The 10,617-nt window shown below is 67.9% G+C and overlaps 1 protein-coding gene across 6 annotated transcripts in view; it reads left to right on the top strand.

The window, feature by feature from the left end:
* Positions 1–10,617, top strand: part of LSP1 (lymphocyte specific protein 1) — a 39,277-nt gene that overhangs the window by 18,193 nt on the left and 10,467 nt on the right. For all 6 annotated transcript variants that reach the window (XM_035013582.1, XM_035013579.1, XM_035013578.1 and 3 more), the window contains one exon: positions 9,312–9,449. In XM_035013582.1, coding sequence (XP_034869473.1) covers positions 9,312–9,449 — 138 coding nt within the window. The remainder of the gene's footprint in view (positions 1–9,311; positions 9,450–10,617) is intronic.

The following is a 10,617-nucleotide window of genomic DNA, read 5'->3' as shown; positions in this document are numbered from 1 at the left end:
CACTGTGCCTCCCTTGCTGTCCCTCCCATATGTCCCCTCCCACTCTCTCCCTCCTGTGCTGTCCCCTCCCATGCTGTCCCCTCCCACACTGTCCCTCCCACGCGGTCCATCCCATGCTGTCCCTTCTCACACCTTCCATCCTATGCTCTGCCCTCCCACATTATCCCCTCCCACGCTGTCCGCCCCACACTGTCCACGCTGTCCCCTCCCATGCTGTCCCCTCCCACCCTGCTCCTCCCATGCCGTTGGCTCCACACCATCGGGCCCGCGCTGTCCCCAGCAGCGCAGGGAAGGAGGCCCCGAGGGCCAGGTGGTGCGGGTGCTGAGAGCCGGAGGTGCGGCGGCCCCGTCTACTGCCCACTCCTGGCCCACCAGGGAGATGGGAGGGGGAATGCAGAGGAGCCGCAAGAAAGGAGGGAGGGAAGCCAGTGAGGCCAAGAGAAGGTGGAGAGGAGGAGCGAAAACCCCCATAGGGAGGAAGGACAGGAAAGGGGACTGAGGGTGGGATGTGTGCATCTGGACCGGGGCCCCCGAGCGGGGGCCCAGGCTGTCCCGCCCCTGACCCCCCTGCTGTCATGCACCAGCCTGTGGGAGCTGTGGGGCGGGAACGCCAGCATGCCTTCCTTGGGGGCGGGGGGAGCCCCAGGTCAGAACCCTCACTGCTAAGTTCAGCTTCCTCTCCTGTAAGGTGGTGACGAGCCGCATGCTGGCCGGGAGGGGTCACTTAGCTCCCAGCTCCTGGCAGGGTCCTCAGGGACAGAGACCGGGGCGGGTCCCTCCTGACCTCAGCCGGCAGACCATCCCAAGGCTGGCCCCGCGTACCCATTTGTGTGCATAAGGAAGCTGAGGCTCGGGGAGGTTCGAGGCCCGGCGGGCAGGCAGCGGGGGTCTGCAGAATTAGAGGACGCACGGCCAGGGGGTGGCCCGGCCCTGACTCCTTCTATCCTGCCAAGCCCCTGTGCCCCCGGATGCTCCGCACAGAGGGGCCGGGGATCAAGGAGCAGCTCAGAGGAGGGGCCGGGCCGGGCCGGGGGTAGGCAGGGTACCCAGGGCTCCGGCGGCAGAAACAGTGTGGCGGGTGTCAGGCAGAGGGTCAGGCTGCTCCGTGCACCTGGGGCCAGGTTTGGAGACCCCATGATCGGCCCGAGGAGGAGAGCCGTGTGCGGGACCCTGGGCTGTCAGGAAAACCCGCGCCCCCCTCCACCGGGGCAGGACGAAAGGGGAGAGCCACGGCAGAGGCTGCGGCCAGTGGCAGCCACCCGTCGCGTGTCACGGGATGTGCCAAAGCCTGGCCTCGTGAGCGCGTCGAGAGCCGTGCCAGGCAGCCCCAGCCCGTCTCGGGAGGGACGGGCTCCCCTGGAGGGCCGCCCAGCGCCAAGAGGAGCCTGGGCCGGGCCTGGAGGTGAGGCCCCATGGTCAGCCCCTCGTGCGGTCCCGGAGGTGGGCCCGAGGGCTGCGCAGGCGTGGCGGGGGGCGGGGTGCCCGGGCAGTCTCCTGGGCGGCCGCGACACTTGGCCCAGACCCCTGCGGCGCTGTGGTCAGGGACTCAGAGAAGGGATTGCGCATCGAGCACGGTGTGCAGGGCAGAGGCGGGAACGGCAAGTGCAGGGCCGGGGCCGGTCACAGCCACACCAGCAGCGCCCCACAGGCAGGCCGAACCTGGAGAGGGCGGGCCTTGACCTCTGACCCCAGGCCCAGAGGGGCGAGGGCAAGGAGGCTGACCTGGGAGCACATCACAGGAGGTAGGACCCCCCGGCAACAGGGAGGTGATGGGCCAGCCAGCAGGACGTCGGGCTTTGCTCTGGACCCCACTCTGGGGCAGAAGTGGACGGTCCCCGACCCAGCCTGTGTGCACCAGGGGGAAGCCTGGGAAAGAGGGGCTTGGGTGGCCCAAAGCTCTTCATGGGCCCACGGGTTGGGGCTCTGTGGAGCCAGGCTGTAGAGGGGACCCCTGAACGGGCAAGGCCCCACTAGGAGGGTTTTGGGGGCAGAGACTCCCTCTCCCTCAGGCCCTGCCGGCGAGTGGGCACCCAGGCAGCAGGGACTCCCCGCACAGCACCCTTCCCATTGGGCCGTTTGAGCAGACGAGGAGGGTCCCGCCTGCCCGGGGAAGTGGAAGGCAGTTGGAGGGGACATGAGGTGGGGGGAAGTCCTGCTTCCTCTTGGCTGGTGCTATTGGCAGACCTGGGCCCCCAAAAGGATGCTGAAGCACCACGGGGCAGGCCTGGCCCACACCCCACACCACAGCCCTCCTGGCCCTGCTGGGCAGGTCTCATCTGAGAAGCCTCCCCGGAGGAGGGGACATCTGCCTGCCGAGCTGGCTTCCCCAATACCACGGAAAGGCTGGCTCCCCGAAAGGCACAGGCTGGGGGCACAAGCTGGCCCTGAGGTGTGGGGAGGGAGCGAGGCCCCGAGGGGTCGGCGGCATGATGGGCCAGCCTCGGCTGGGGTTGCCCTGACCGGCGTTTGGAGGCTGGTCCCCCCAGAGCCTTCATGGGTCTGGGAAGCCAGGACGCTGCAGGCCTGGGGGGACAGTAGTGGCAGGAAACTGGGGGCCAGGGGCTGCACGGGGGCTATCAAGGGAGGGACCCATCTGGCCCACGTGGACGGCGGGCGGGCCGAGCCAGCCACCAGCAGAGCAGCTCAGCGTGGGGCGTGGGGCAGGATGGGGGGGAAGGGAGCCCATGGGCACAGATGCCCCCCACATAACTCTGTCCCCGAGGGGCGCCTGTGTGGGAGGTGCTGGGACCGTGGGTCCCCCTGAAGGGATGATGGGGCAGAGAGGAGGGGTGGGGACACCTGCAGGCTGATTAGCTGCCCCATCTTCTCTGACGGGCGTCCGCCCACCACGTCCCCTTTCGCTGTCCTTCCAGGCTGGGCACAGGCACAAACGCCCCTCCCCTGAGGGGACTTCCTGCGGGCTCCCCCCCGCCCCCGGATCCAAATAGGGGCCCTCTTCCGGGGTCCCTGAGCCTCGCCTCGAGGTCAGCCCTGGCTTTCCGGGCAGCCCCTAAGGTCCCTAGGGGCAGGGACCTCACTGTGGGCCCCTAGCACCCGGCTGGATAGAGAGCCGGCTCAGGGAGGGGGAGGAGCCTGAGGCTGAGGCAGACAGGCCAGCCCAGGCCCGCAAGAAGAGGGCTGGACCACAAGCCTGGCTGCCTGGGAGGTCATGGAGCAGGCAGCAGATATGGGGGTGTCAGCGGGGTGGGTGGGAGCCCAGCCCAGCGCGGGAGCCTGGGACGGTGGCACACTGTGGTCTCCTGCCTCCCCTTCCCAGGGGGAGACCTCCCAACCCTACTCTTCAGCAGCGCACTGGGGTGACAGTCCCCCTTGAATGGGGTGAGAACGAGGTGGCATTTCGAGCCAGTGGTGGGGCCATCTCCGGCTGAGCAGGGCCTGGCGTCTGTGCCCCGGAGGCGTCCCTGTGGCCTGAGGCCTGAGGCAGGGGCCACCCTTCCCAGTCTGGCTCTGGGGCCAGCCAGGAAAGAAGGGCAGAAGGGGGATTCCTTGGCTTTGGGGGCTGTGTGGGGCAGCTAGGGGGCTTCCCCAGCAAGAGGCCCCAAAGGGCTGCCCCACTGTGGGAGGACGAGGGGGTGCTGAACAAAGAGGCCGGCGAGGGCCCTACGGAGATGACACTGTGATTAAGGAGGCGCCGGCCTCGGCCGTGAGAGGGGCTGCCCCGGCAGAAGGTAGTCCTGGCTGGGGGCTCGGGGCTCACGTGGGTGGAAAGATGCCAATAGGCAGGCCGCTTGGCCTTTCCCACCGAGGCCGGGCTCAGAGAGCCCAGAGCCCCTGCCCAGGCCACATGGCCCTGTTCCCCTGCCAGGGGCTGAGCGGATCTGGAGTCGTGCGTGGGGCCACCTTTGGATGGCCTGGCCTGGGGCACGCGGCTCACAGGGCGCACGGTCCAGCCAGCCGTGGGGCTCCCGGAGGCTGCGACTGTGCCCCATCTCCCCCAGCACCAGCCCAGCAGTGCTGGCCCCTCGGGGCCTCGCTCCCTCCCCACACCTCAGGGCCAGCTTGTGCCCCCAGCCTGTGCCTTTCGGGGAGCCAGCCTTTCCGTGGTATTGGGGAAGCCAGCTCGGCAGGCAGATGTCCCCTCCTCCGGGGAGGCTTCTCAGATGAGACCTGCCCAGCAGGGCCAGGAGGGCTGTGGTGTGGGGTGTGGGCCAGACCTGCCCCGTGGTGCTTCAGCTTCCTTTTGGGGGCCCAGGTCTGCCAATAGCACCAGCCAAGAGGAAGCAGGACCTAGGGTGGCCTGGGGAGAGGTCTTGGTTTGCACCCTGCTGAGCAAGCTCTGCGCCCCTTTTTACAGCTGGGGAGCTGAGGCCGGGCCCGGGGTCTCACCCTGGGAAGGGGATCAGAGAGACCAAAGCCACAGCCCTGCCCTGGCCCCAGCGCCTCCTCCTGGGGTGACCTCCTGTGGTTCCCTCCATTCAGCCCCCCATCCTCCTCACCCCAGGGAGGGCAACATGTCCCCCCGCCTCGTGTCCCCTCCAACTGCCTTCCATTGAGCTTCTCCCTGCTCAGAACTTTCCAGAGCCCCCAGGGTCCCCAGCTGCTCTGCCCTGGGTCTTCCAGAGACCTAACACCACCCCCAGGCCGCCGGGTCCTGCCCCTTCTGGGAGTGACCACAAAGGGGAGGGTTAGGAAGGGCTGCACTCCTGCATAGCAGGGGCGGAGCTGAGCACTCAGCGGGGACACTTAGGCCCCGGGGCTGGGGTGAAGGCCCAGCTGTCCCCGACCCTGCAGCTCTAACCCCTATGAGGCGCCCAGCATGGAGGAGGAGGGAGGGAGACAGGAAGGGGGCCTAGGGGCTTGGCGCTCCAGGCGTTTCCCTGCGCCCCCCGCCACTCTCTGCTCCCTGGTAACCCCAGAACCCTGGTGCTCCCCCGCTGCCCCTCAGCTCCCTCAGGGGTGACTCATCCCCAGGGCTCTCCCCGGGTTGGCCTGGGTCCCTCCTGACCACGTCTCCGGGAGTCCCCATGCACCCCACGCTCTGCTCACCCAAGCTCACCTTGTGGTCTCCCCCCAACCCGCCCCCCTTCCCTCCTGGGATGCAGGGAGTTCTGGAGGTTGCTGTCCCTTGGCCCACACCACCTTCCTGGCTGGTAGCCCCCTTCCCGGTCCTCTTGTGCCCCATGGGGGGCTCGTAGACCCTCCTGTCCATCTCCCCACAGCTGCCCCTCCCTGGCCACGGCCGCACTGAGCCTCTGGCCACTGGCCTTCTTGGCTGTCTTCTTGCTGTACCCTCTCTCTGGCCCAGGAACCCTGGCTCATCTTTCAGACCCAAGTTCAAGGTCGCTGGAGCCCTGGGCTCCCCGGGCCAGTAGGGTTGGGCTTGCCCAGGGGGCTGTCTACCTGGCCCACTGACTGGCTGGGCCTTCGAGGAAAGGGGTCGTCTCTCCCCATGCGCTCCAGGGCCCAGGCACAGCCAGAAAGGTGCTGCTGGAGGAGGGGCGGCCGGGAGGGCAGGCGGCCGGGGCGTGGGGGAGCCAGGTTCCCGGCAGCTGCAGCTCCCTGCCCACACCCCTGGCCTGGGGCAGCAGTGTGCGCCTCCCGCCGCCCCACCCACCCCCCGCCTGCTGCTCTGGGGCTGCCTTCGCGCTCTGGGCTCCCCCCAGCTGCCTCTCGGCAAGGATGGGCGACAGCACCCTGGCCGTGCCACACCCGCGGAACCCTCCCCACACGGCCTGGGGCGGGACCCTGCCTTGCATAAACAGCGGGGGGCACCCTCCGAGTTGCCCAGACACTGCCGCTCTCCCCTGAACTCCCTGCCAGGGCCGCTGACCTCTGCCCTCGGGGGCTTGCTCTCTGGTAGTTGGGGACCCCCAGAAGCCAACGCTAAGAAGGCCTCTCCGTGGGCTCATCCCCCCCACCCCGTGCCTTCACTCGTGAGCTCTATGGTCACTTGAGGGACCAGTCGCTCAGCAAGTGCCCACTGGTGGACAGTGTTGGAGACCCTGGGGAGGCAGGGCATGGAGGGGACGGAGACCGTGCTGGTCCTCAGGGAGACCTGTGCTCTCTGCTCCCGGCAGGGAGGCCAGTCCCACTCCCCAGCCTCTCGGGCAGCTCCCACGCGCTGTGTCCGGGACCCCTGTAGCCAAGAGCATCCCCTGCAAGCCTAAAGGAAGAATTCTCCTCTGGCAGGCCTGGCCCTACCTGGGCCCCAAGCCCAGCCCCCAAGCTCTCCCCATGACTCTGAGCTGACCTTTGGGCACAAGAGACAGGTGGGGTGGCCCACAAGCCGCCTGCAGGGGGCAGAGTCAAGCTGGGACCAACCCACGCAGGCTGGGGCGGGGGGCGGGGGGCAGCTGGAGGGGCCAGCCGGCTCAGGACCCTATCCTCTAATCCTCTATCCTCGGACCCTAGTGGTTGGGGGGGCCACAAGGGGGGTGCTGCAGAGGGAGGAGAGAGGGGGGCTGGTGCCTCGAGTCAGGGCCGGTAAGCAGTGGACATGACCAGCAAGGGCAGTCCCTGGACTGGGGGACCCCCACCCAGAATGGGGAGCTGTGATCCTTCCTGGGGCCTGCTGGGGTCTGCCCACACTGTGCACCCGGCTGGAGCGAGGCCCCACGGCAGAGCCTGATGCTGGGGTGCAGAGCCCCACTCCGCGGCCCCTGGGGCTGAACCCTTGGCTGCGCAGAGCGAGAACAGACACAGGAAACAGCCTAATTGCATTTGCTAAGGAACACCAAATCCCTTACAGCTGCACTAGGGCTGAGCCAGGGGCCACGGGGCGGGGGTGGGGGGGAGGGGGGGGTGGGAGGGTGGGGGGCGGCCATCGCCCGTGTCCTGACAGTTCCATGGAGCCTGCCAAGGGGTCTGGGCTGCTGGCCGGGGAAGGGGGGCGCCTTTCCCAGGCCAGAGGCCCCCACCCCACCCCAGGAGAGCCGCCCCCTCTCAGTTCCCAGAACGGAGCCCAGCTGTGGAACAGTGAGGGGTGAGGTCACGGGAGGGGCCAAGAGGGGCTGCATTACTCACATCCTGGGGCTAGCGGGAGGGAGGAGGCGAGGGGGGGAGGGCTCCTTGTCCTTAGGCCGCTGGGTCTCCCAGCATGGGGTTTGGGGGACAGCAGGAGACCCCTACCCTGCAGCCCTGCTCTGCTCCCTGCAAGCTCCTGCCGGTGGGGCCTCGGGGCCACATGCAGATGGCAGGTCATGAAGGGTGACCCTCGGAGGGGTCGGCTCCTCGGGGATGCTGCTCTCAGAAAACATGCCTCGGTCTCCCTCCTGGGCCACTGTCGAGGCCATGGGGAGGGTGCCGGGGTGGGGGCACTGGGCCTGCCACTTCGCCCCTCCCCTTGTTCCCACTTCTGAGTCTGCGTGTATAGATGGACACCCGCGTGTGGGCACGTGTGTGCATGCCGGGGGGCGTTTGGGACGGTGGATAGAGCCCATGGAGGAAGTGCGTGGGTGTGCAAGAGAGGTCCGGCCACGCATTGTGTGTCCGTGTGTGGGGCCCTGCCGAGTGTGGGCCCGCACGGGGCTCTTGTGGCCCGGACCTATCGCTGTACGGGCAGACCCCAGAGGCTTAGCCCAAGTCTGTGTCTGGGGTTACCAGACACACGGTGGGTTCTGCGCTCAGACCTCGGCAGAAGGGCCTGGGAAGCAGGAGCAATGTTGGAGAGAGGCCCCCACGGGGGTTCCCAAGAGCAGGCCCGAGGGGGACCTGAGGCTCAGCTCAGGCCTCGGACGCAAGCACACCTTCCCTGGCCACCCACACCCCTCCTGGGCCTACGCACTCACACCCACGCACCACCCATTGGCCAAAACACTGCCAACGCAAACTCGCCGATAGGCATGTGCAGCTGGGACATGGGAGCAAGTGGAACAAGGTGGCCAGTCCCGTCAGGAATGGCCAGGAATCCCTCCTGGGGTGCCCCCAGGGGCCGCCCCACAAGAAGGCTGGTGGGTCCACACTCCACCCCACAGCCAGGGACACAGCATCGAGCTCCCACTGCACCCACCTGCTCCCACCCTCCATTAAGAGGGTCTGCAGGGGTGAATGGCGGGAAAGGACCTCAGACCCCAGGTCCCCACAGCCCGAGAGCACCCTAGGCTCTACCTCCCCAGAAAACACAGCCCTGCAGCTTCCGAGCCGAGGGCCTGGGGCAGGATGGGAGCCGGGTGTGGGGCAGGAGGGGCTCCCTGGGGCCCTGGGGGTGGGAGCCAAAGGCCCTGCTGAGGAGTGAGGGTGGGCGGACTGGGGGTGCTGAGGTCTGAGCACAGCTGAGGTCCCAGGGGGCCACAGCGGCAGGGAGGGGGCCCCGAGCGGGGGCTGCGGAGGGGCCTGGCTTTTGTCTGGGAGGCTCTGGGAGGACTGAGGAGAGATTAGATCATGGCTGGCAGGGCTGCTGAGACCATGGAGCCGGCCATCCTGGCCAAGGGATGGAGGCCCAGAAGGAGCGGGCTGTGGGGTCAGGCAGCGGACACCAGCAGGAAGGGACTGAGACCCCAGCTTGGGGCAGTGGGAACCCCTGCAGAAGCAGAGACCAGGGCTCCCCTCCCGGGGTCCAGGGGAGCTGGGGGAGGCAGGGCCATGTCAGTGACCAAGGCCTGGGGGCCCCCCGGACACCAATAGTCTGAGATCTGCTGGGCCAGGGCCAGGGGGACCAGGCTGTGGACCCCTGGTTCCAGGCCCACCTTGCATAGCCCCGACTGAGGGACCCCGAGAAGCTGTGGGGTCAGCATGCACTGACAGAGGAAGCTCTCCGATGCTGGCTCTGCAGTGGGCCTCAGTTTCCTCATCTGTGAAACAGCCCAGAGAGGGGTCAGGTTCCGGCTGGACACAGCCTCTTCTGTGGACCTTGGGCCCTTCCGGGGGCCACCTCCTTTCAACATGCCAGACCCTTGGGGAGCAGGAGGGAGCACCCCAGCTGGGCCCGTCGGCTAAGAAGGTGGCTGCCTAGCCAGGTCTGCCCCTGGCGGGACCCCAGCCCAGCCCGGCAGTGCCTGATTGGCTGAGGCTGATCCACCTGATGCAGGTAGGACGCGTGGCACCTCCAGCAGCCTCTTCCCACGCCCTCTGCGGCCCAGCTCTGCTTAGGCCAAGGGAACCTGGCTGGTGGAGGGGACACAGGGGTCTTACTCAGTACTGGGGTTGCTCCAGCCTGCCTATCACCGGAGACCCTCCATCCCCAGGCCTACAGAGCCCTGGGAGCTCCCCCCCAGGCCCCGAGGGCACCTCTGTGACCGGCTCCCACGACCTCTGCTCTATAGACGAGGGAACTGAGGCCTGAACAGGAGGCCTGCTCGGACCGGAGTGGCCCGGCGTGGGCTGTGGTGTGACCGTCTCTCGGTGTCCCCCAGGCTCACCACTCAGTGGAGCGTGGAAGATGAGGAGGAGGCAGCCCGGGAGCGGCGCCGCCGGGAGAGGGACCGGCAGCTGCGGGCCCAGGACGAGGATGGAGGCAGCCAGTCTCCCGAGCTGCCCGAGCAGGAGACCCTGTAAGCTGCCCCCTCCCACCAGCTTGCCCAGCCCCGTCACCCCTGGGCAGAGAGGGGGGTGCTGGTGGTCGGGCCCTGGGCTAGAGGTCCCAGAGCAGCTGAGACCACGGAGGAGCTCAGCCCAAGAGCAGGAGTGGGGAGAGTTCTCAGGGTGAGGGTCCCCGAAGCCCCCGATGCCAACGGAGCTTACTGGCCGGCTGGCCGGATGGACTCCCGTGCGGCCACCCCTCCCAGCCAGCCTCCCAGAGCGCTGACTCAGGCTCTGGCCGCCCTGCACAGTCCTGGCCCCTGCTTGGACCGACACTGACCCCAGCTGCGTGGCCCTGGCCCCGGAGCCCCCCGCCCAAGCTCCCCGCTGCCGGTGACTCATGGAGGCCACGTCCAACTTGGCGGGCCGCAGGCCGGCTCGTTTCCTCCCTGGGCCCAGGAGGCCTCCGCGGCCGGGCTGGGCTGTTTTTACAATAATGCCCCCCTTCCTCCTGCTGCTGTTTTGTTCCATTTTCTCCGAGTCAGCAGCTCCGGGCGGGGTGGGGCGCCGCAGCGGTCACGGCCCCTCAGGCCGGGTCCTCGGTCTAGATTGCAGGGGCTGGGGGCAGAGGAGGAGCCCACCGGCACCAGATCCCAGGCCTGCCGTGGGGGGACAGGGTACAGGGGCTTTCTGGGGAAGGAGCATGTCACCAGAGCCCTGGGGGCTCAGCTGAGGGGGCAGAGAGGGGCATAACCCCACAGACGGGGACCCCAGGTGACAGAGGAGGCACGGCCCAGCAATCAGGGGGCCCTAGACTGAGGGGGGAGTACAGCCCCACTCTCAGGGACCCTAGACTGATGGAGGGGGGCACAGCCCAGCTCTTGTGGAGCCTTAGACTGATGAGGGAGGCATAGCTCAGCTCTTCAGAGGCCCTAGACTGAAGGGGGAGACATCGTCCAGCTCTCAGGAGGCCCTAGACTGATGGAGGAGGCACAGCCTAGCTCTCAAGAGACCCTAGACTGATGGAGGAGGTATAGCCCGGTTCTCAGAAGGCCCTAGACTAATGGGGGAGGACAGCCCAGCTCTTGGGGAGCCCTGAACAGATGGGGAAGCATAGCCCAGGTCTCAGGGAAACCTGGACTGATGGGGGAGACATAGCCCAGCTCGAAAGAAACCCTAGATGGATGGGGGAGGCATAGC

Source organism: Mirounga leonina, unplaced genomic scaffold (genome assembly GCF_011800145.1).
Source record: "Mirounga leonina isolate KUSES-001 unplaced genomic scaffold, KU_Mleo_1.0 Mir_166, whole genome shotgun sequence".
Classification (NCBI taxonomy): domain Eukaryota; kingdom Metazoa; phylum Chordata; class Mammalia; order Carnivora; family Phocidae; genus Mirounga; species Mirounga leonina.
Note: the sequence above shows the minus strand (reverse complement) of the source record. Positions and strands in the feature narration are given on the sequence as shown.